Below are 26271 nucleotides of genomic sequence, written 5' to 3'. Positions count from 1 at the left end.
TAATGGGGTATGGCTTTTCAGAGTGGTTACTCACAATCCAGCTAGGCTAATCCAAGTGCTAATCCCTCATGTTAACTGTGGTGAACTTTTGCTGTTCACTGTTTATAAGACACATTTACAAAATTTTATTTGCAAGCCCCTTGATACTACAGTGTTCATGGTGCATCATCTATCCAGCAATGCATGAAATATTTCAATGTACTCAAGGTACAAACATAACATTCTGTGATGGTAGGATGCTATGAAGTCCTTCCACCTACATAGCTAATGTTTTAACCCTGCAATAGTTATCTCCTCTAAGTGTCTACATCTAGCTCTTTGGAATATATTCACACTTACAGATTCTACTTCTGGTAACGTGTTGCACACCTATATTGACTTCCTCTTATAAAGGATTTGCCCAAACTTCTTTAAAATGCTCATTCTGCTTTACTTCGCTTCTCCTCTACAGCCTCTCCCCTTTGGTAGTGTTCCCCTCCTCTAACTCCCATTCCCAGGCCTGTCCACCCCTCATACTATTTCCATCTTCATCTCTGTTTAAATTTATGCAAACCCAGCCTTCCTAGTCCATGAATATTTATTTTTAAAACCATGAGAAATGTTTATGAGTCTCAGAAATCATTGTGAGATGTTCCTTCCGCTCTTACCTTGGCTCTGCCAGTGCTCTGAAGAATGTGCACCAAGGCACAGGCCATTTCCTCCTTGTTCCTCACGCTGATCACAGGCTCCAGCACTGAGCACAGCATGGTGTAGTTGTTAGTAACAAACTCTGCGAATTCTTTGTACTGTTCCATGGGGAGGATGGTGATGGTCTGGTATCGGGACTTGATGCGAATGGAAGGTCCCCCTGATTTCCCTTTATTGGGCGTAGGTGTGCTGACTGGGTACCACTTTTCCACAAACTGACGGCCAGTCACGCTGGCCATGGGAATGTTGACCAGTCCTACATAGTTATTCTTGTCTTTTTTCTTCTTCTTCTCCACATCCTTATAGATGTGAACTGTGATACTGTGGAGGGGGGGGAGGCCATAGAACTCAAAGTGTTCGCCCCAGAAGATGTTGTCTGCTTTTGTTTTGCTGGTGGTGCGGGCAAACAGAGTGTCGTCAAGGCACAGCTCACAGAAGTATTTCTTCTTGGGGGCCAAGTCCTTGGCCTCAATGATCCAGAGACGGAGCACATTCTCAGCTCGACGGCAGTTGTCCTGTGCAGAAAAAAGAGCTCAGCATTGATGTAGAGACAGTGATGAGGAAAAAGAGCATTTTCTTTTCAAACAGAAAATACTGATCATGCAATGAGTGTATTTTATACATTGCTATTTGATCACCTTTGAAAAGCTGTATTCAAATTTGTTCAGAACACAAACTTGCTCTTAACTTCTGCCATTCAGAAGCTGGCAGATTCATAAAATTTCAGCAAAAAGAAAAGGAGGACTTGTGGCACCTTAGAGGCTAACAAATTTATTTGAGCATAAGCTTTCATGAGCTACAGCTCACTTCATCGGATGCATTCAGTGGAAAATACAGTGGGGAGATTTATATACACAGAGAACATGAAACAATGGGTGTTACCATACACACTGTAACGAGAGTGATCAGGTAAGGTGAGCTATTACCAGCAGGAGAGCGGGGGGGAAAAAACCTTTTATAGTGATAATCAAGGTGGGCCATTTCCAGCAGTTGACAAGAACGTCTGAGGCATAGCGGGGGGTGGGTGCCGGTGCCGTGATCGACCTAATTAAATAGGTAAGCACTTCTGTGATGGTTTGATATATCATCTGGACAAGAATCCAGTCATGCCATGAACATTTTACTGGTGGTATTATTCCTACAGCAGCTTCTTCTATTACCTTGTTAGGCTGCACTGTCCTGCGTAGGTTTTCCATCCACTTGTCTCTCTCCGCTGCAGAGGAGCAACTGAAACATTTACTGCCGCTGGAGTAGGTTACCTGAAACACAAACAATAGGTCCAGTTCTGGCAAGACTGCAAAGCAGAAAAAGGAGCAAAAGTCATAGGTGACTTTCAAGCATTGAGAATATGAAAGAGGCAGCAAAATATGGGAGCAGGGAAGGAGCAAGCCTGAAAAGGGCACAGAGTGCAGAGAAAAAAACCTCAGTTCAGATGGGTATAAAACTGAAGGGAAACACACTGTTCTAGCCAAATGTTCTGAGAGACTGTAAAATAAGGATGTAGTCAGCAATTTGAAATTTGTGCACATGCTAACTGAACTGCAGCCTCTAGATACCTGCAATATCCCAGTAAGTCCCCAAGGCTGACAGGCTGATCATTAACGGAGCAGGTGTAGGGAGAGAGCTAGTCACATGTTGATGAAAGGTCTGATGAACAAAAATCCCTGCTGGATGTCACTGGAAATACTGTCTTTGGGAAGCTAAAAATTGCACGCTCTGGGTACTATACACATCAATGGGCTGAAACAGCCAAAACGTTTGACTTTGCTTTTGGAAGAGACAACACCACTTGGAGCAAAACTGATGCTAGCTCTGTTTGTGCATATAAGAAGACAGTCACATTTTGCTTCAATTTTTATTTGGCCTTGCCAGCTCTCCCTGTTCTTCCCATTCAGATGTATGAGCATGGGCAAAGCACTTTAAGACTAAATGTTAGTACTAAACTCTGCATTTGTATTGCCAGCTGTCTTCCGTCTACCCAGGAAGGCTGAAGCAGAACAGGAAGTGCTTCCAGCCAATGAGATATGTTGTGACTATTAAGCCTACAAAGTATACCCCTACTGTGAACTCAGATGTAAAAAGTATGTGAAAGTTCATAAGATGTTACAATAACCATGAAAAATAGGTCAAGTTGTTTATAATGCGGAATGCTGTAACAAGTGCAAAAGAACCAGACAAAGAAGATTGATTAATCTAAATCAAAAAGGCCATGTTGATATAATCCATTTTTAGCAAGCATAATTTCAACAATTTTTGGAAGATGTGGAACCAGAACTAACAGACCAAAATTGGTGTGATGGCTACAAGGCCTAACTGGTGGACAAAATAACGAGGGAGATGAACTATGACACCCATTTTTACCCTTTCTTAAAGAGACTGAAAAAAAGACACGATCAGCTCAGCTCAGTTCTCCCATTCCACCTGGTGGCCCAGTTTATCCCCCGAACTGCCAGCACTGCAACTCATCCCAGCTCACCTTGACTCATCTAAAGGACTTTCTTCCTGAGAGGAAGGCCTGCTGACCTTAAGCTTGTTCAAGGTACTTTGTTTTCACCTGTGAGTGCTGAAAGTCATCACATCATCATGACATCCAGTCCTCAAGCCCATTAGTGGGGATATATATAATTGCCAACATTGCAGGGGCACGTAAGATCCTGCATCATTTTCCTTTCCTTTGTTACAGTGATTCTCAAACTTTTTTACTGGTGATCCCTTTCATGTAGCAAGCCTCTGAGTGTGACCCCAGTTGTCACGGAGTCCCTGGGCGATGCTCTGGAACTGCTCCCTACAAAGCCAGTCAGGACTCGGGTGAAGTCTCCTCTCTGTGAGCAGCCTGTCTGCAGGGCAAAAAGCTCACACAGCTTCCACCTTCCTGGGTTTGACTTCGGAGCATTCAGCATCCTCTGCCGCTCCGTGCGCTTCCCACAGCAAGTCCGCCCAGGCGGGGTCCAGGGAAAGCCAGAGGGTCCTGCACCCCAACTTCGCAATCAGATGTGACTCTTAGCCAGCCAGTAAAACAGAGGTTTATTAGATGACAGGAACACGGTCTAAAACAGAGCTTGTAGGTACAGAGACTAGGACCCCTCAGCCAGGTCCATTTTGGGGGGCAGCGAGCCAGACAACCACGTCTGCACTTCACTCCATGTCCCCAGCATGCCGAAACTAACTCACTCTCCACCAGCTCCTCCTCCGGGCTTTGTCCCTCTCCCGGGCCAGGAGGTCACCCGATTCCTTTGTTCTCCAACCCTTTAGCTATCACTTTGCAGTGGGGAAGGGCCCAGGCCATCAATTGCCAGGAGACAGAGTGTTGGCCATTTATGTACACTGGCCCTTTGGTCTGCAACAATTACGCTCCCTTATCCCACCACCTAGAGACTTAAGAAATGCATAGGGGAAACTGAGGCACCCCGACAGCAGAGGAAACATTAAGAACAGTCCCACTTCGCCATACCCCCCCATCAATTAAAAATGCTTTTAAATATATTTAACACCATTATAAATGCTAGAGGCAAAGCAGGGTTTGGGGTGGAGGCTGACAGCTTGCAACCCCGCATTTAAGACCCTTGCGACCCCCTGAGAGGTCCTCACCCCCCATTTGAGAACCCCTGCTTTGTGGTATTATTTTATGTCCTCCCTTCTTTCCTTCTATTCTATTTCTCACTCTCTTGGCTTTCCATCGAATCCTGAAGTCAACTATGTTGTATTCATCTAAGCCTGCCTTGTCTATGAAGAAAATATCCAGTAAGATGATGTCCCTGACCAGATTGTAAATCAGGATCCAAGTAGCAGGTGTCATGATCGACTTGCCAGCCAAAAGCATCCTCTTGTAACTAATCAGCGGTCCAGTGTTCCAAAAACATCAGGAAAAGCTGTATTTCACCCATCTTTTCTTACCTGTCTTTCCTCTACCTTGTGTCTGTCTGTTAAGAACAGGATAAGTAAATGCCCTCTAGACATCAAAGCTGGAGTAAAATTAACCCTTTCCTTTTCATCAAAGAAAAGTTGTTCTGAAAATAAGAGACTGATCTTTTGCCTCCAAAAGGAGAAAGGCTTTAAAGGTTTTGACTAAGTTTGTTTTGCATAATCACTCAACTTGAGTTTCAATATAAATGCCTGTTTTGATTTCTTATTCCTTCTTTTATTTAATCAACAAATTTTTCATTTGAATAAATGCTTTTGGGTGATTGTCAGGTTACTGAATAAAACAAAGGTCTCTGTTTACAATAACTCCAAACCTACCTATTTCTGTTTAATGTTCGACAGTGAAAGAGATTATAAACAACTTTAACTCTTTGGGCCTTTAAGATCAATATCAACACAACAGATACTACTTTGAAATGAATTGGAACAACTTCTGAACATGTTCCCTTAAGGAAAAGGGATGAGACTGATATATTTGGTGTTCTGATAGAGCAGTTTTAAGGTAGCAAACCAATCTTTACGTCAGGGATTTAGACACCTGAGGCCAGATTCAACCCAGGCATAACTCCACTGAAGACTGAGTGGGCCCATGACGTTGTGTTGAGGGTGATGGCCTTGATGTAAGACTTGATAATATGCTGTTCATCCTGTCAACTTTAGATATGTGTTTTAGGTAGGGTTTATCCAATTTAAAAGCACACTTATGTAATATACCTTCATTAGCCCTCCACTAACTTTACAGACCTTTCTAAGGTACAGACTTTCTTCTCATGGTATCTTGGTAACTGAGATCAGTCGGGGTGCTCTTGCTAACAGCCCCATAATATGAATGCAGGGGAGTGAGGGAGAAGGCCAGTGGGCAGCAGAAGTCCTGAGCCACAGAATTTAATCCCTTGATTGCCTGACAAAGTTAAAGTTTGTTGACCTTCTGGAAACCTGCAAGGTCTTTGTTTACTCAAGCTTTTCCTCAATAACCTGCCAGAACAGGGCTTTTGGAGCAGAGCTCTTATATCAGCTGACTTCTCAATTTAGTCATATTTTAACTGTTTTTAAAAAATGTATTGTAAGAGAATTCAGATTATGATGAGTGAAACAAGCAAGCTTAAGCCATATATCTGCATGCACATTACAAATGCCTAGTTTTGTATCAGATATGCAGACATTCAATTAGAAGAGTATAATCACTGAAAAGATTTCTTCCCATTGACTGATGGATGTCATTAGCCCCAAGGACTTTAGAATCTTACGATCAGATGGTTTACATCATAATCTCAAATGTCTGAGAAAACGGATTTATTCACCCACTTTGGAAATCACAAAACAGTGCACACTGTGGATGCATACTGACTGACTACACCATGCAATCTGTACTTTTATGGGGTGGCGTTTCTTTACCTCAAAGCAGAAGTCTTGTCCAAGGATACTGCTGTGAAGCGGTTTGACAAAAACTCTCTCTTCAGTCCCAAGATCCAATGCCTCCACTGCGCTGCCTGGGCTCAGCAAAGACTCATGTGAACGAGATTCTTTCAGTTTTGGCAGTCCACGAGATCTGAAAGCAGACAAGAAGGGAAAAATAAGAGAGAGTCATCTCCTAAACAAGATTTGGAAACATCCAGAAACAAAGAAAGATTGAGACTGATAGGTTAACCAGTCTGTACAATTTTTATAAGTACTTTATAAGCCTAAAGTAAATAAACTGCATGCCTTATATATTCAGTTTCTCAAATGCAAGGTGTCGCATAACTCTTTAATACAGTACAAAATTGTGGTACTAGCATCTGGCTAGTAAATAGATTCCCACCACCACCCAAATCCAGGAGATATAGATTCATAGAACTACAAGTTGCATCCATTTTGGCACAGTAAAAAAGAAAAATAGAAATTCTTGACAAAATGTGGATTTATCTTTAAATCTGTATTTACTGTAGACAATATGCTACTGGGAATATTTAAATGCTGATTACTAAGCAAATGCTTTGTTAATAGCAACAAACACCTTCCCCCCAAACCCTAAACAGACACAAAATGAGATTTTCCCTCTTTAAAACAGGCAGTTTTTTCAATCAGTGGGATTTCCCTCTACATATTGTGGAGGAGAAAATATAGAAACAAAACAACAAACAAAAACAATTAAAACATGCAAATGCCCTGCCACCTTACCCTACCCAGATCAGCTGTCTACACTGACATTTTGCAATCCCTCTGTCTGGCTGGTCTTTACACCTTTTAACTGTTCCCATCTCCCTTGTCTTTTTTGGCCTCTCTCAGCATTCCTCCTCTGGGGTTGCCCCAGGCGTCTTCTATCTTCCCAGTGGACACACAGATTCTCCTTTTCAGCTGATGGATCTAAGTCCCTTCTCCTTGACCACTGCAGGAATCTCCCACCTCTAACTCCTCCAAGGATGTCCCTCATCATTTCAGTCTGCTTCTGATCCTCTGTCACTCCAGGCATTTGTCATCTATCCAGACCTCCTTCCATCAGTCTCCTTCTGGCTCTTGCTGACTTTTCGAAGACACACAACTCCAGCTAACTTCAGAGTTTTGGGACCAGTTTTGCATGTCAAACGGTTTACAATATTTTCAGAATTCAATTTCCATGTGATACTTGTATGTTCGTGCTTGTTTATTCAAAAACTTAGTTTGTGACAAGCTGGGGTGTAAATCTACCCTCGTCTAGCTTGCCAGGCACTAAGTGTCTATGCGGACCCTGCTGCCATGCACTACAAGCTTGTCAGTGCGCTCTAATCTACTATTTCAAAGCAGGGTAGATCAAAGAGCACTACAGTAATTTTGGTGTGCAGCAGAGGGTCCACACATGCACTTGTGCCACAGGCTAGTGCAGAGCAGACTCTCATCCTAGCTTGCTGTGAGCTACATGTTTGTGTAGACGAGGCCTGAGCGAGATAAAGTTCTTATAGTGCAGTCTACTGTCAAAGTGGTACTGTAAAGTACCAGGTTTCTGACTCCAGAATAAATGTTATCACCTCAGGTTGTTTCCTCCTTGTGCATCACTGCCTGGAATAAAAGGTTCTGCAGGTAAAATTGTGCTTTCAATGGCACTACTTTGGTGGGGCTACTCATGCCTAACTGATCATCCCTCTAACTGGAACTTAGTAAATGAAATGATTGATAGTAAACAAGGAATAGAATCCAGGTGCCTCTCTTACTGCATTTGACTCTACTCTATTCGACTCATGAACAGGGATAAAAACAGTAAAAACATAAAAAGAAAAGGAGTACTTGTGGCACCTTAGAGACTAACAAATTTATTAGAGCATAAGCTTTCGTGAGCTACAGCTCACTTTGAATCTGATGAAGTGAGCTGTAGCTCATGAAAGCTTATTCTCAAATAAATTTGTTAGTCTCTAAGGTGCCACAAGTACTCCTTTTCTTTTTACAGATACAGACTAACACAGCTGCTACTCTGAAACCAGTAAAAACATACTTGCTATTCCAGGCCTTGATTCAGGAAAGCACTTAAGCACATGCTTAACCCTATTGCTATTCAGCAATGCACAGCAAATAAGACTAAGCATAAGGAAAAGCAGATGTGAGAGTAGGCTGGCATCATTTTTCCACACACTTTTCAGAGTAGAGCTGCACTTTAAAGCAATACTTTCTCACCAAGGTTTCCCACCATATTTGGGCCACAATGTAGGCCTGGTTTACACTAAAAAATTAGGTCAGCTTAACTACATCGGTCAAGGGTGTGAAAAATCCACCCCCCGAGCAGCATTGTTAAGCTGACTTTAGTCCCCATGCAGACTGCGCTAGAATTCTTCCGTCGACCTAGGTACCACCAGCTACCTGTTGGCATAGGTAGTGTCTACACTGAAGCGCTACACCGGCGCAGCTGTGCCACTGTAGCATTTTAAGTGTAGACAAGCCCTTAGTTTCAAAGCAAAAACGTTTACAAATGGTTATGCAAAGAAGGATTGGGAAGGTTTTGTTAGCTATGCTGGCAGCTTTATTCTTCATTTTATTATTTATTATTTTTAGTATAAATTGTACTTCCCCTTGAAACTCTTTTTAAAGAAAACCTAATACTCTGTAATATTAAAAAATCTTAAAACTCTCAATACCATAGCAGCAGCTTTATTGAGGGATATTAGAAAACAGGAAGCCTTCTCCAAATGCATTTTTGTTTGCATCTTCACCAGTTCTAAGGCAGCTTACCAAGACATGGATACCACAAAGAATAAATATATTAAGAAGCAAGCAGAGTTCACCTCATTTTAGTTTTGCACAAGATCAGCTACTTCTGGCACGCTGGTTGATTCACATGGGATCTTTAGACATTCTCAGAGAAAATGTAGGTTACATTAAATATATTAAAATGATCTAAACAGAGGGAACAGCTGCATTCTGATAAGATGGATTCTTAAAAAGAGATTTCAAATACAAATTGACAACATTAGTATGAGCACTCTGTCTGCACTGTGCTTTTTTATAATAGGTTACAGCAGCAGCTTGTACCAATGAAAACCTAAAACCTCAGCCATGTATAATTGAACACTTGCTGCAATTAGGTAGGGCAAGTCTAAAATAAACACACCACAATGCACCACTTTAATATCTATGCAAAATCCTCTCTCTAATTTAAATTTCTCCTCTAAAGAAAGAACTGCTGAGGTCACTTGGCTACCCAAGTGGCAACTCTCCCAAATTCTCAGCAAGTTCAGTTCCAAAAGATGGTCCTTTAGTGAATGATGCCAGAGAAATGTCTGAAAGTGCCCACAGCTAATTCCAGCCCCAAGAGCTCACAGCAGAAGAATATGGGGTGGTCAAAAGGGAGGAGAAGACAGACTACCACTTCCAAAACAAGACAACTTTTCACAAATCCTGATTAAGCCGTCACAGTTGTAGCATCCTAGGGTTAAAATGGCCAACACATTCCAATTTACATCAATCAAGCGCACCTACATGAAGCAATTGTACAGCCATCTGGCCGTGCACCCCCAAATCATAGTCGTGCCACATAACAGCCCCTCCAAATCTTTTTCTGGGCTACATCTCAGAAAAGAAATCCAGGTGTGCAGAGGAAGAAATGCACAAAATCCAGCAGTAGTTTTATCTCAAGGCTTTGGTTAAAAGTTTCAGATGAATTTTAAGCCAGGCAGGAACATTGGGTAGGAAGAAAAGCTACTCCATCCATACACGTTTAGTAATATCCCTTCTCCTCATCCTTCATGCTGCATCCTGCCCCTCAGGTGACACAAACAAGGTTCCTGGCAGTGCGCAGTCTGCTCAACACTGGGCCTGTTTCCATGGTGCTGCATCTATAAGGAGGTTAGAGCTGGAAGACAGCAGGGAGAAGCAGCAGCCAGCAGGGCTCAGGGAGCATGCTCTGCAACAAGGCAAAGGTGACCTTTCAAGCAAGGAGTGAATTGCTCTTCTTTGGATTTAACAAGATAACTAGATCCTAGATAGTAAAGAATGGCAAGGAGGGAAAAATACCTTTAAAGAACTGCTAGCCAGTGGCCTACGAGGAATGGGGTGGGGACTGAAGAAAAATACATCACAGAAGTTCTATTTATCTTTCTTCACATATGATCTTCCCCTGCTGGGAGACATTTACCATATCCCACCTCGCAAGCTAAATTTTTTACTAACACATCTGTTTTGTTTCCTCTGCAGCATTCTCTTTAGCCTACTAATTTTGTACATGGTTTTATCTCAGATCAACTTGGATATAAAATGGTCTTGTTTGGTCAAGGGAGAGGGGCCGTGAATAAGTTTTAGCAATCCCTGGAAGTGACTGTATTTTGTCCTGCACAGATTTCTTTTTGGTGATCAGTTCCTTTCAGCACTGCCAAGCAAACAACTATCAACGGATTAAAACTCAACCTCATTCTGACATCACAGTGATACTGGAGAGTTGCTTGTTGGGTTAAATGTGAATGAATGCATCTGCAATTGCCACAATGTATTTCTCATTTATTGGTAAAACTGTTTAGTATCTATGATACTGTTGCTCTGGGCATAATTCAGTCAAAGGCAATTGCAATAAAAATAAATTATATTTCTATTAAAATAGTTTTCTGCTTCTGTTAAATTCTCACCCAACATTCTGTTGTTGTAATTAATAAAATAGACAATTTGCTCTCCCGTTACCCCTCTGGCATAGACACACAGTTAATAACTCAAAGCCACTCACTTATTTTTCTAATGTCCAGTGATGATGCCAGATTAAAAGAGCCTTTCTTATATTAGATGGGAAGCTATTGGAAAAATGAGTACTATTTAGAGTGTCTGCGAAGAGAGAGGTAATCCCAGAGAAGCAGGATTACTATAAACAGGAAGTTCAAGCAGGCCCAGGGTGGGGGAAGGGTTGTTTGCACAAATCTGTTGCTATTAAACAGCCCCATTAACAACCCAAATGCTGATTTCAATTACATTTAACCTTAAATGATTAACCTTTTCCCTACTATTTCTTCTATCTACTGCACATGGTAAAAACTCTGCATAAGGGAACACATGGTTAAAATGCATCATTACCAACCACTGGTGTAGCTACACTTAACACTTCATTTCTATCATGAGAAGTAGTGGAAGGAGGAGTGTGTGGGGAAACGTTTTAACTTCTCACCTCTTTCCAAATGCTGATGGGCAGTGGTCCTCATAGTGAAGTATGCATGTTCCTCAATCAGAGCTTTGAAAATGCCCCAAACTACTGACCCAGCAGCTGAATCCCACTGCTACTGACAAGGTCTCTCCAGCAACACTACCATATCACTCCAACCCCAATCTGACCCTGCCTCCTTGCACACCATGATTCAATAGTTCTCCTTTTCAGGAGGATTTCAGTTGCGAGTAGAGGAAGCTTGGAACTGAAAACCTCAGGCTTCCAATGGCACCATCCAACACACAGCAATTGATTAATGAGCTACTACTATATTCTAGCAAGCATAGGGGGAAAAGGGTTAAAAACCTAATTGCTTTGGTGATGAAGCTGTCCTGCTGATTTTGACCTATTTAAAAGCCAAGCTACAAAGTACAAGAGGCTTTCAATTACTCAGCGTATTAGGGAGAGCATTATACTGCTCCAAAACACAACATGGGAATATCAATAATCTAAAAACCAAACATTAAATAAGTGCAGCACTGAAGAAACAAAATGCCATAATATTTTTTCTTCATCAACAAATCAAGGTAAAGCTCAAGAACTTTGATTAGAATTATATTAGTAAGGAGAGCTGAATCCTGCTCAGCCCAGCCACTCAACTAAAACCTGTTTGTCTCAACTGTCCTCACATTAAAAAACTGTCCATAAAGTTATGCCTATATGCTTCAGAAAAATCCACAACACAACACCGTTGCGATAACAGAGATACTTCCTAAGATCAGAAGGATTAATTCAATACTTATCCACAAAATCAACAGAGAGAACCTGGATTCCTGTGTGTGGAGTTTCTGCTCAACATTGCAATTAGGAGTCCTAGGCCCACTGAACTGAACCCTAAAGTCAGCAACAGCATCTCGGTCCGGAAGTACAGGTGCACTCTACCAGGACTGAAGCAGTGGATTCCCATGGCAAGCATTCATTCTATAGGCACCACACCCTGCTTGGTTTTCCAACTATCAATTAGCAAAATGTCTCATTACTTGGTCAACAATCCTAGGAGTCTAACCAGTTTTATTATATGTATGTTTATTCACTATTGCAAACTTTAGGTTATTTGTTGACAATGAAAAGAACTCAAATGTAAATAAGAGCCTCTGCTCTTTTTGAGCATGGAGATTCAGATCTTGTTTAATTGCAGGGCTTTACCCAAAGCCCTAAACTCATTGTTTGAACCATGTATGTTTAATTTCAAAGCCCTTCCAGCTCTCTCTCCGTACAGATCACAGCTTGTCTAACATAAATCTCATATGGTGCTACAGAATATCCTGCTGAATTTTACAATCATAACATTATCTTTCCTCTGACAATCACAGTCCCTACTGCTAACATTTCAGACTCCTTTATTTTGCTGAAGCAGATACTTAACTATAATGTTTCATTTAAATGCTATTTATGGAAATGTACTATGTAGGGTGGAGTCTCCTTTCTGCATGCCTGACAGTGCACTATGGGTTACAGAAATGCATCTGCCATGAAGGGGGATGTTTATAAAGGGGCCAACTGAACTGGCAGCCAGGGTAGAGTCTGTACCCACAAAGGGAAAGTTTATGACAGGAAGCTTAACATTGTGGGCTTGTTCAATTTTTCCTGAAAAACGAAGTAGCTACATAAGACCTGAAAGCAGTGGCTGAGAGAAACATTCACTAGAACATGAGCAGTGAGACAACATTTCTTTGGAGACATCCTGCTTCATCCCCTCCTCCCCCACCCGGCACTCTCCAGCATGTAGACACAAAATGATATATGCTGAATGAGTGCTCCTGAATGAGTCAAGCCTTAATAACAAATTGCGTAATACAGATTTTTATCCCTAAATCTCAAACAGGATAAAATCACCCACTTTTTTTTTTAAACAAGGATTAAGCAGAATGAATGAATGAGAAAGTGAAAACACTGCAAGATTTGTTTCCATTTATCTTATCTTTTTTCCACCTCCATACCGCAAATAATTGAGGGGAAAAAATGAGAGGACCTACCGACAGAAAGAGCTGGTGTGAGAGCAGCGGTAGCGCTTCACTACGAATCCCAAAGCCATGGCTACTGGCTGCCCTGGTGCCTGGCAGGATCCATTCTTAGCAAGCACAGACAGGAACGTTTGGCAAACTACGACTATCTGATAATGCCATAAAATCACTTTTACTACCTCAGGAGGAGTCCCACGTGGCAGTAAATCCCAGCAGGGCAAAACCCTCCCAGCTGTCCACAGAGCTTTAATGCCGTTGCCGAGAGCATATGCAACCAGGCTCAACCATCTTTACTCCCCATCAGAAACAAACCTAAGGGAAGGATTATGAGGCCGGTTGGAAATGCTCTCAGACTCCCAGCCACAAACTGACTATATTAATTTGGTTTCTTTGCCCCATCTCCTATCCAAAGCATGTTATCCTTGAACCTTTTATGCTGTTTTACCTTTAGAGTCAGTAGACAAGTTTTATGCTTTAGGAAGACACTCCCAACACACGTAAGATGCAACTGTGTGGGACGAATGCAGTGGGAACCTGCCTCGGAAAAATGTGAAAGCTGACACAGTAAATGATGCCAGATGCTCTTGCAACATGAGATACTGCATCCCAGAGAGATACTGTATAGGATATATGTATCTGGACAACTCCATTCAAATCTGGTTTAGGTCACAAATGAGAAGGGAGTCTGCAAGTTTCAAGCTAGAGCACTGCAAGATCAGAAACAATTTTGCAGGCACAGCAGGCTCTGCTCAGCAGAGAGCCAGAAACTAGAATAGCTTAAGTGAGGTAAGTCAGTGATAAAACAGTGCTGTGGAAGATGCAGACCCAGACTGGGTCCACAGGTATTGTGTTGTTAACATCCCAGTTTTGAAGAGCTGGCCTGGTATGCCAGCCAGTTATACTGAAACCTGGTTTTGAACCCAGTTTCAGTATATTTAAGCTGGATGATCAATTGCTTCCCCTCTGTAGCAGTCCCAGTTGCATCCTGTATGGCAGTTCTCATTCTCCAAACCCCTTCCCTACAATGTTTCTGGGTCATCTCTCTACCTCAAAACAATTCTGCTCACAGGGCATCACCTGTCAACATCCTGAATGAGATACAAGTCTGCAATACCAAATCCTGAAACACACCAGGATAAGTAAATCTCCTGACATTTACAGGTATTTATCTATAAACTGAACCGCTATCACTATAGAACCTGAACATCTTGGAACCATTAGAAAAATGAAACAGCAATATTCATCTCGCTCCATACCCACTCGGTAGGAAGGAGCGAATTTTTGTGAATGATTTTGAAGTAAGCTAATGACATTGTTTATTTTAATAATAAATAATAATAATGTTGCTTTTTTTGTGAAATGGAATGAAGTTAGTCTCCTGCCTATCTAGCCCTAGAAACTTGCATAACACCATGACAGCCTTTGTGAGCATCTCCTTAGATTTGGGTAGGTATGATTCACTGGGGATTAGGCTAGGAAAGTTCTTATATGTAATAAATCAATAATAATAAAGGGGCAGTGAAGACATAGGAGGTTGGGAAGAATGCTAATTCATTCATATTAATTATACACAATTGTAGAAAAACAAATGCTAATTTTTCACCTTTCTTTGTTCACAAGCTAGTTTTAATGGTTGCATCTCCCTCTTTTGTCCTTTGAATAAACAAATTCAATATTGTTTTAAAGAAGCTGAGAATATTTTTAATTCCTCCTCCTTCTCCCACCCCATCACTCTTTTTTTTTTAAGCTATCTCTTCCTATCTTCACTGCCTCATTCACACGTGAATTCTCAGTTGTCTTTTCACACCATACCAGCCAACTGTGTTTTCTGAAACCTTCGGCTGCAAAGTGAAACTTAGTAAAAATTATTGGTAAGATTCACTGTACAGTGGGGTTTAGCTTCCTTTGTGGTTGTATTTATAAAGTAAAGTAACGTATACAATTACACACTTTCAAAGATGCTGTATTCGAGTGGTGCATTTCCGGATAAGAGGCCACTAATGCAAACACAACTCCATTAAACATTCAGTCTCTTCCATGTCAGGTGCCCAGGAGGTTAGTACTGCTACAAACGCTCATCAATTTCTTTCCAAAGAGATTGAAACAGTATTCTTTTCCCTCATTGTCCTGTAGCATAACACTTTACAAATGCGCATTGGCAGAGCATCTGTGATGTCAAAAGAAATTGCTACACACTTCAAGCAAAAGAGTAATACTCTCTTACACGAACAGTAATTTATTGATAGCAATAAAGAAGCTGGGATGAATTTTATTATTGCCAGATGAAGCCTAACTATTCTCTCCTGGCTCGCTGCTTCACCTTGGGCCTTTATCTACCCAACTTAGTCTCTTCTCCAAATGAACAAGAATTTGTCCTCATTGTTTAGATTTCTTGGCTGCCTATCATAGCTCCTGCTGAGTCCTTTAGAATTCCTGTGCAAATACATTAAAAATTCAATTTTCATGTCACAGGGCCAAGGGCCGGCAAAGTCACAAATGCCAACAACGCCCTCTGGCCACTACCGAGAAAAAGGATTGCTGTGCTCAGAGTGTGCAGCAAGCCCAGTATTAGAAAGCAGAGTAGCTTAATTCCCAACTATCTTAGCAACTCTTGTCTGACCCCCTCCTAGCAGCATCTCTAGCGTGGGGACAAGACGGGGGAGGTGTTGGAGTAGGAGCTGCAGTTGATAGGGGAATGGTGGAAAAGATGTGTGGGAGCTACAGACTGCAGGGGCAAGAGGCACAGAAGTGGGAGTTCTGAGGACAGTGCTGTAAGGGGGAAGGTTGGTGTGGAAGCGCTGGGGGACAAGAGATAGGGAAAGCAGCAGCTTTCAATCATGCCAGCCCGCCTCCCTTTCAGGCTGCTATACTTTGCATCTAGCTCTCCAGCTCCCCGTTTCCTCACCCCCTACATTGGGCCCTACCACTAGAACGCCTCAATTCATTTGCCCACTGGGCCATTATTTTTAAATTCAGCCCTAGGCGTCTTAAGAGGATCATGGCACATTAACACAACAGACTGATGGTGCCAAATGGCATCAGGGCCTGAAATAGAATTTACAGTTTGCAAATCATTGCCGAGTCCCTTAGGTCTATCTGATTATTCATGTCTGCATGCTAAAAACCTGTGTGCTATCTTTTAGGAGAAAAAATAGGGTGTATAGAGTAGCCAGCTTCTACACCAAAGTAACTGGTGTTAAATACAATTACCCCTTTCCACCCTCAGAAAACAGTGCTTCCCTTATGCAGTAAGAGCAAATGTCCATCAATCCACATGTAGCAAGGCGGCATTCTCAGCTGAAACCATGTGTAGCCAGAGGAACACAAATGCAGGCTTTACACTACTCATGGGTGTAAGACTTTATATCAGAAAACTTTGTTTAAAGTTTGCAAAATCCCCCATTAAAAACAACAAGGTATCACCAGGTAGTGACCTTATTCACCACGTTTAAGCCTATGGAGTCAATTTTCATAGCTGAGTTATAAGTCCCTGATAATAGGAGTTTATGACAGACCTTTAGTCAAAATAACATGGGTGACATGGCAATGATTGAAGGAGCAGCACATCATCCACTTTGTTGGCTACATCCTGTAAGCAGTTTCTCCATAACTCACAAAGTTAACAAGGCCTCTAACATCTGAAGTCTTGCTGTCTCCACGATTTTATGGCGCTGCTTTTTAAGAAGGCAGCACTATCGACTGAAGCAGCGCAGCATGACAGACACAAATAATGAATTCAGCCCAGCAGAGAGAGCGAAAACGCATTAAACACACAATAATGTTGTAAAGTCAAAGAAGCCTGTCAGGGTCCTAAGTACTGGGCAGCCCATTTACCACTCAATCCAACTCTACCACTGGGCTTCACGGAGTAAAAAATAACCTGTCTGGCCTCCAGTAAAGATGATCATGACACTTTACAAAAGCAAAAAATGCAGTTGAGGCAAGTAAAAACCAAAACATATTGCCCCTCCCCAAGCCACCAGCAAAATACAAGCAAGCCTAGATATACTGACTGAGAATGCTAAAGTGCGTCTCACCAAACTAGCTTCTGAATTTTGGGAGCTGTAATCCCGACTTCTAGTTTTCTGAAGAACAGGCCCTGCTTCCATTAAAGAAATTCACACTGCGGTAAGTACATGATTGTATTTGACAACAGTATGAATCCCCAATAGTGATGCTCTGCAGTACAGTATGTGCTGGGGATTTGCACTGTAACTACATCACACAACCCCTAATGAAGATGCACTGCATCAGGATATTTGTGTTTGCAGTGCTGTAAATACACTGGTGTAAATTTCTCTAATGCAGACAGGGCCACAATACTGTATTGTGAAACTTAACACTTATAAAGTGTTTGGAGACCTGGGAGGAGAGGTGCTAAAAAAGAACAAGATATTTTAGTGCAGACACTTAAGCAAACCCTTTTTCACCAGCCATCTTTAGGACTAGTAACAATCTCATCTGATGGAAGCACACGCAACATTTAATGGGCCAACAGATATATTTCTGATCGTTTAAAAAACAAAACCACTCTAGTTGTCCCTCATTTCTGTCAGTTTGCAGGCATGCTTACACAGACTAACATGTTTTGCCAGGCACTTTTGGAAGAGTTGAGCAGAAACTACCAGCCTCCTTCCGAGGAAGTGCAGAAACTCCTACCTGTCATCAGCGTTGCGGAGAGATGGAAGACGGAAACTTGTATTCCTGTCCAGCTTTGACTGGCTCTTTGTCCTCTTGATGGAGCCTTTCAGACGTTTGCTGAAGAAGCCCTACAATGAAGTGTCATAGCAAGTGAAACAGGGAAACTCTTATGCAAGTAATGACTAAACCAAATGGGCCTCTCTCTACTTTATAAACCAAAAATGCTTCAGTCTCCAACAAAACTCAAACTGATCATAACCCCATTAAGGTACAATAAAAATTATTGCATGACAAGAGGAGAAGTTATAGTACAAAGAGTAGTAACTTGACATTTCCAGATTTTGACTGCATGGCATACAGATTGCATTACAAGACCATCAGTTAAAGTAGAACTGTGTTAATAAGACAGCAATGGAAGCCACACCTAAATATTTTGTTAAGAGAAAACACACTTTACATTTTTTGAGCTCAGCATTGCTTGCTTATCTCCTCTTCTATCCTGTAAATCACTGAGTACATGTGCCAAATTATTTCCAAGGTTTGCCAACACACAAGCATTCCTGGCCCAATCAATGCAAATTTAGCAAGTCTTCATCCAATAGGATTAAGCAATATTTTATTGGCTGAAACACCTCTCTCTCTTCTTTTTGGTGAAAGAGTCACACATAGATATTTCACTTTAACTTGGCATAGCTATCATGGGATATATTAAATGCATCTAAGTTAAATTGTATTTCTTTACGGAAAAGCATAGCATGGTAAGAGAAATTTGCCTAACTTCACAGGCTGTTTCTCTATAAGCAAAGTCAAGGGAATTTTACAAGAGATGTCAAACACAGTTGTACCCTCACAGGTGTTGAAAATTCACTTACTGCCTTCCTCCCTTCTCTCCAATTTCTAACTCAAATTGGTTCCCCTCTTCCCTCCTTCTCTAACTACCTCTAGAGATGGAGCACTGAGGACTGAGTGTAGGCTCTGTTCAATTTTCAAATGCAGAGGAGCGTTTCAGAGGCCAAAATTTACAGAAAATTCTGAGAAAACTCCTCTCCCCCACCACCCACAAGTTCTTCAGTCAGCACTAGATGCCAATATCCTCACCCTCATTCAGCCTTCTTAGAGGGGAATATGAGGAGGGCAGCAGATTAATAAAAGCTCTTCCACCCTCTTCTTCCAAAATTGGTAAGAAGCTCTTCTGAGCAGAAGGAGATCACCTCATCCCTAAATACAATACCAGCCGAAACAGGAAAGAACTTGCTCGAATGCAGCTGCTTGAGAAGTGTTCCCCAAACCTTTGCACAGCCCCATGACCCAGTGAAATGATTGCTATGCTAAAAGAAGTCTGTTTCCTGCATCTGCTGCTGCCATCTGGGGCTGGCGGTCCCCCAGATTAGGGGTGATTCTTACAAGGCAACACCCCACAAAGTTGGTTAATGGATAGGGAACAGCTACCTAATGCTCCTTGACAAATCTTGGGAGAGAAGGGGAAAGCTTTCCCCCTTCCCAGAAACTGGAAGAGGCAGGGCAGGGAATGCAGCCCTCTCCCTTTCCCTCCCCGCAACGCCCTCAACCCAGAAAATTTCGAAGTACAGGGTACATGTTGTCCATTAAGGGGAAAAGACATCTGAAAAAGGGAATGAGTGTTTGTGGCTATACAAATCACTGAAACTCTAACTAGGTTCCTGGACCTTTTGGGCCAGATCTTGAAAAGGTGCCTTTAAAAATGTTGGAACTGATCCAGAAGAATGAAAGCACTTTCATTTAGTCTGACTTTCCATCACAAGAGGTAACAAGACCCAGCTACTGGGACTTGGCCCTGGTGGACCTTGGCCGCATTCCAGCACTACGTGGCATGCTCAAAGTGCAGACGCTGTGAAGCTGAACACTTCTGCTGCGCTGCGCCATGCCCTGCACACTGCCCCTGCCCTCCAAGCAACAAACTAGACAGGCCCTCCTGACCTGACAAGAGTCAGAATGGGGCCCCAAACTGTTTTTGAAGTTAATTGACTCCATTCCCAGCAGAGATGGACCCCCAACTGTTAACTCTTTTAGTGTTTATAATCATTTCAGTGTCACATGACAGGGACAATGGACTTTTTTACTGAGCAAAATGTATAACAGGTTAACTGGTCAAATATGGCTATCCAAATGTTGGTTATAAATGACAACTTTCAGGATAGCCAGATGTGTAGTGCTATCAATCTGACAAAATAAAATAAAATAAAAAATCGCAAGCAAATCGCAAATTTTTTTTTTTGTTTCTGAAAACACATTAAATTGTTTGCATCTTAGTTGTTCTCTGTACTTTGCTATGGGATCACGTAAGGCTGATGACTGGAGATGAATAAATTGGGAGCAGCATGAAAAATTCACACATGCTAGAAAAACTGAGATGAGCTTTTTGACCTTTATGTTTCTTTGCTAAAAGAAATCTCTCAAAATGTGGAATGCAAAAATAAAGGGGAGGCGGCATCCAGCATTTATTTGCAGCAAACACTATCCAACTAAGAAAAAGAAGAAATCTTTTTAAACACTAATTCCGCCTGAACAAATTTTTATTTCCCTGAGTTCAACACTATATTTAAAGAGACATCATATGGTTAAAATAACTTTTAGGAAAAAAACTCCTTGTCAATGCTATTAGTAGTACCTTAGCAGGTAGGTCTCTCTCTCCCCCCCCCCCCTTTTTTTTCTTGCTATTTATGCTCCTTATAAGTATAGCATTTACCTCAGCACAGACAGTTGAAAATAGACACTTTTTGGTTCTCATTTCCTAGCAGAGGAGTATTTCTTTTTAAAAAACAGTTTAAATTTAATGAAACATTTCCATTGGTTTTTTTAAAACAAAACAAAAGACTCTTGTTACCTCAACTGTAAAAAACAGGTATACAAATACTTTATTAACAACACACCAGGGTGTTTGTGAGGATTAATTAGATGCAAAGCACTCTGGAGATGAACAACACTATATAAATGCTGACATTTAAGGAGTCAAACAGTAAAAGAATAACTGTACGAGAGTTCTGCCCTAATCAGACTCTCTAGACATTGCTTCAACACTCCACTCCTAATGAGACAAATGGCAAATTGAATACAAACCAAGTTTACCCCTCAAAACCACAGCAGCAGAATCTCACATGTGCCTTCTTATCTTCACGTCACTTGAAAACTCAGCAGCAGATTAAGCGTCTCACTACTTTCTGTCCAAACGATGTGCCAACCAAGGGTATGTCCACACTACAGTCGCTACAGGAGCTCAGCTACAGGGCTGCAGTTGTGCCACTGTAGTGTAGACACTTCCTAAATCGACAGAAAGGGGGTTTCCACCTATGCAGGTAACCCACCTCTTTGAGAGGCAGTAGCCAGACGGATGGAAAAATTATTTCATCACCCTACCTGTATCTACAATGGGGGTTAGGTCAATTTAACTATGTCACACAGGGCTCGGGTTACCAGATGTCCTGATTTTATAGGGACAGTCCCAATTTTTGGGTCTTTTTCTTATATAGGCTCCTATTACCCCCCACTCCCATCCTGATTTTTCACATTTGATGTCTGGTCACCCTATGCAGGGCACAAAATTTTTTACAGCCCTGAGTGACATTGCTAGGTTGATCTAATTTTTAAGTGTAGACCAGGGCTCGGAAGAGGTGAATAAAGTGGGACTTTACAAATGCAGTTTTCAGTGGCAAAGAGAAGAAAGGGGACTATAATCCCTGACAGCAGACATTAAGTGTGATGGGATGATAGCTGTAAAATGCATCTATGCATCACTTATAGCAGCATCATTACTGCAAAACAGGACACCCGCTCTCCTGTCTCTCAATACAACAGGGGACAATCACCAGGGGAGGAGGATATGGATGCCCAAACAACCAGCTTCACAGACAACATGGCATGAATGACAATACTTAACTACTGCACACTACAGACATAAGTATTTTTCACTTTGGGGAGAAGAGTTTGTGCATAACAAATAGTGCTTCTCTTAGCAACTTCCACAGCAACCAACAAGCTAATAATAATAATGTGAGCTATCCAGTAAAACACAACATTCTCAGCAGAGATCTAGGAGCAGTAAAGTCAGGGTGGAATGGGTGACTGGAAGACTTAGCATCTATGCAACATTTTTGGATGTAAAATTCAACCTAAATCATCATCTCTTTGAGACAGGGACATTGTCTTTGATGTGTTGGGAAAGTGCCATGTTCATTTATGGTACTGTATTCGTAGCAGTAGTAATACATTATTATTAGCTATAACAATAGGAGTGACTCCTGGGCTCTTCCCATCTCAGGTTAAAGGGATTACAGACTGGATGAATTATGGAAATGGCCATCATCTCAATGGAGATAGCGATAGTTGTAGCTATTGCTGCCCCACTAGAAATGCTTTCTAGCTGTTACTGAATGTTCTGAAGAGTAGAACTTTTTTTATTAAGTTCCTCACAAGAGGCTATTGAGAAAGCTTAGAAACCAAGGTGAAAAGTTGTGTCATATGTTAAAAATCCAGAGAAGAGACCGAAAGCAAAGCGTATGGGAAATCTGCCTGATCTCAGAGTGGAAGGAAGTTAATAGTGGGAGTACTCCAAGAATGAGTACTGTGAACAGTGAGGCTCACCTTTCTTTATAGAACATTAATAAATGTAACAAAACAAAGATGGAGAAGTTTGCTGACAGACAAATTATTCAGGTTACTAAAATATTAGAGAACTATGAGAGACTCTAGAAGGTCCTAATAAAAACTAACTGATCAGGCAACAGAAAGACAGATAAATCTCACCATGCCCATGGTAGCATATTGGGCAACCCCCGCAACAATGTACCACAGATTACGAATGAGCTGTAAACTCATCAAAAAAAGATCTGGCAGTACAAGTCACTGTGGACACCTCAGTGAAGATGCCTTCTTAACATACAGCATTAAAAATAAAACAAAAGATTTTCTATGTATTGAGAAAGGATAAAATGTAATAAAGAAAACGTAAAATGGTGTTAAATAAATGCACTGGACTTCCTCACTCTAAATATGGCATTCTAGTCTGGTTATCTCATCTCATCTCAGTACAGACAATGCCAAAAAAAAAATTAAATTAAAAAAAGCCAAGATAAGAAAAACAAAATTGATTAGAGGCAGAGAGTAAAAGGATTTACATATATAGATAGATTTGAAAGACTAAGATTATTTGGTTTAGAAATAAAAATAAAATGGAATCAGAGGTATACAAAAACATTAAGGTATAGAAAAACAAAAGCTAATTGGGCTCCCCTATTCATTCTGCTGCATACCACAAAACAAGGGGTAAATCTGAAATCTGAGAGACATCAAATTTAAAAACGTGTAACAGGAGATTTTTTTTTCATGCTCTCTATGATCAGTCTGAGAATTCACTGCCACAAGATATTAGAGAGACAAATGTTTCAGCAAGATTAAAAAAAGATTACACATTTATGTAAGTAGGAATAACGTTTGCAGTTGCATCAGACAGGTTTAAAAATAACAAGGAGACTGAGCAATCCTCATGCTTCAGGGGGCAAACTGACTGCCAGCTAGGTTCAGGAAGGAAGTTTTCTCCAGTAGCACAGTGCTGCACACTTGACCAGGTGCATCATTTTAAACCTTCCTCTGAATTATTTGGTATTGGCCACTATCAAAGGAAGGACTGAGAATAAGATGGAGAAATCATCTGTTTTGTTTTACCAATTCCTATGTTTCTAGGAGTAAAGTGTAATTAATTAAGTGTAGAAAGGAACAGGTCCAAAGAACACAGCGGTACATGCATAAGAGCATTACATTTCATAGAAGCGATTTTGTGGAAATGAGAGGAACACTGAGCATGGTGCAGAGGAAGGCTGTATTAAAATGTGTGTGTAGAGAAAGACTAAAGAATGCTAAACTACTATAATCAAGGTTCAGCAGTTCAATTATCCTGCAAAATTAAAATACTAGGAACAAGCGGGCAGCCTCTAACTTCAGCATTGTAAGCTCAAAGAGAGAGTGAAAAGTCTTCAATGGAAATAGAGAATGTGAAGGGTACCAAACAAGGCTAGAGTCACACTTCAGGTTTGTGACGGAAGATAAGGGAAGCAAAAAAGCAGAATGAGTTAGTGTTATCCAAAAAGGTGAAGGTGAGTTGGAAGGGCTTTTATAAATATACTAAGGGTATGTCTACACTACAAAATTAGGTCGAGTTTATAGAAGTTGATTTTTAGAAAGCGATTTTATACAGTAGACTGTGTGTGTGTCCCCACTAAGCACATTAAGTCGGCGGGGTGCATCCACAGTACAGAGGCTAGCGTCGACTTCTGGAGCGTTGCAATGTGGGTAGCTATCCCACAGTTCCCACAGTCTCCGCCGCCCATTGGAATTCTGGGTTAAGCTCCCAATGCCTGATGGGGCAAAAACGTTGTCGGGGGTGGTTCTGGGTACATGTCATCAGTTGTCCCTCCCTCCGTGAAAGCAAAGGCAGACAATCATTTTGGGCCTTTTTTCCGTGCAGGCACCATATTGCTTTCAGCAGACGGTGCAGTAGGACTGCTAACTTTCGTCATTGAACCACCGCTTCCGCTGCCACTCTGCTCTCCTGAATCCACCTTGCAGGTCGTCAGCCACCGCTTCTGCTGCCACTCTGCTCTCCTGGTGGTCTCGCAGGGCCGCTTCCGCTGCAACTCTGCTTGGCTGCTCTTATCTCGCCATAACACGGCAAACGTGCAGCCCGCTCAGCTGTTGTGTCCTGGCAGCAGACAGTGCAGTAGGTCTGCAAACCATCGTCACTGAACGACCGCTTCCCCTGCAACTCTGCTCTCCTGCAGATGCCATATCGTGGCAAGCATGGAGCCCGCACAGATCACTGCAGCAGTTATGAGCATTGTAAACACCTCACGCGTAATCGTGCAGAAGCAGGCGAGGAGACGACGAGAGTGATGAGGACATGGACACAGACTTCTCTCAAAGCACAGGCCCCTGCAATTTGGCTATCCTGGTGGCAATGGGGCAGGCTCATGCCATGGAAGGCCAATTCTGGGCTTGTGAAACAAGCACAGACTGGTGGGACCGCATAGTGTTGCAGGTCTGGGATGATTCTCAGTGGCTGCGAAACTTTCACATGCATAAGGGCACTTTCATGGAACTTTGTGACTTGCTTTCCCCTGCCCTGAAGCGCAAGAATACTGAGATGAGAGCAGCCCTCTCATAGTTCACAAGCGAGTGGCAATAGCCCTCTGGAAGCTTGCAACGCCAGACAGCTACTGGTCAGACGGGAATCAATTTGGAGTGGGCAAATCTACTGTGGGGGGCTGTTGTGATGCAAGTAGCCAATGCAATCACTGAGTTGCTGCTATCAAGGGTAGTGACTCTGGGAAATGTGCAGGTCATAGTGGATGGCTTTGCTGCAATGAGATTCCCTAACTGTGGTGGGGCAATAGATGGAACGCATATCCCTATCTTGGGACTGGACCACAAAGGCAGCCAGTACATAAACCGCAAGGGGTACTTTTCAATGGTGCTGCAAGCACTGGTGGATCACAAGGGATGTTTCACCAACATCAGTGTGCAATGGCTGGGAAAGGTATGTGATGCTTGCATCTTCAGGAGCTCTGGTCTGTCTGAACAGCTGCAGCAAGGGACTTACTTTCCAGACCAGAAAATAACCATTGGGGATGTTGAAATGCCTATAGTTATCCTTGGGGACCCAGCCTACCCCTTAATGCCATGGCTCACGAAGCCGTACACAGGCAGCCTGGACAGTAGTCAGGAGCTGTTTAACTATAGGCTGAGCACATGCAGAATGGTGGTAGAATGTGCATTTGGACATTAAAAGCGCACTGGCGCAGTTTACTGACTTGGTTAGATCTCAGCGAAACCAATATTCCCATTGTTATTACTGCTTGCTGTGTGCTCCACAATATCTGTGAGAGTAAGGGGAGACGTTTACGGCGGGGTGGGAAGTTGAGGCAAATCACCTGGCCGCTGATTACACGCAGCCAGACACCAGGGCGGTTAGAAGAGCACAGCAGGGCGCGCTGCGCATCAGAGAAGCTTTGAAAACCAGTTTCATGGCTGATCAGGCTACTGTGTGACAGTTCTGTTTGTTTCTCCTTGATGAAAACCCACCCCCTTTGTTCACTCTACTTCCCTATAAGCCAACCACCCTCCCCTCCCCCCCCCCTTCCATCACCAGTTGCAGAAGCAATAAAGTCATTGTTGTTTCAAATTCATGCATTCTTTATTAATTTGTCACACAAATAGGGGGATAACTGCCAAGGTAGCCCGGGAGGGGTGGGAGAGGAGGGAAGCACCGGGTGCGGTGGGGGAGGAGGGGAGGAGGGAAGGAAAAGGCCACACCGCACTTCAAAACTTACTGAATGCCAGCTTTCTGTTGCTTGGGCAGTCCCCTGGGGTGGAGTAGTTGGGTGCCCAGAGGGCCCCCCTCCCCCA

General features: G+C 42.2%; 1 protein-coding gene across 6 annotated transcripts in view; it reads right to left on the bottom strand.

Annotated features, from left to right (window-relative positions):
- RASAL2 (RAS protein activator like 2) overlaps positions 1–26271 on the bottom strand; it is a 274448-nt gene that overhangs the window by 37806 nt on the left and 210371 nt on the right. For 5 of the 6 annotated variants that reach the window (XM_074961012.1, XM_074961013.1, XM_074961014.1 and 2 more), the window contains 4 exons: positions 17857–17966; positions 6004–6157; positions 1848–1946; positions 648–1202 (listed from right to left, as the gene is read on the bottom strand). In XM_074961012.1, coding sequence (XP_074817113.1) covers positions 648–1202; positions 1848–1946; positions 6004–6157; positions 17857–17966 — 918 coding nt within the window. Of the gene's footprint in view, positions 1–647; positions 1203–1847; positions 1947–6003; positions 6158–9531; positions 9591–17856; positions 17967–26271 lie in introns of those variants that run through there. The other variant, XM_074961017.1, reaches the window with a different exon arrangement.

The sequence above is a fragment of the Natator depressus genome, chromosome 8 (genome assembly GCF_965152275.1).
Source record: "Natator depressus isolate rNatDep1 chromosome 8, rNatDep2.hap1, whole genome shotgun sequence".
In the NCBI taxonomy this organism is placed as follows: Eukaryota; Metazoa; Chordata; order Testudines; family Cheloniidae; genus Natator; species Natator depressus.
Note: the sequence above shows the minus strand (reverse complement) of the source record. Positions and strands in the feature narration are given on the sequence as shown.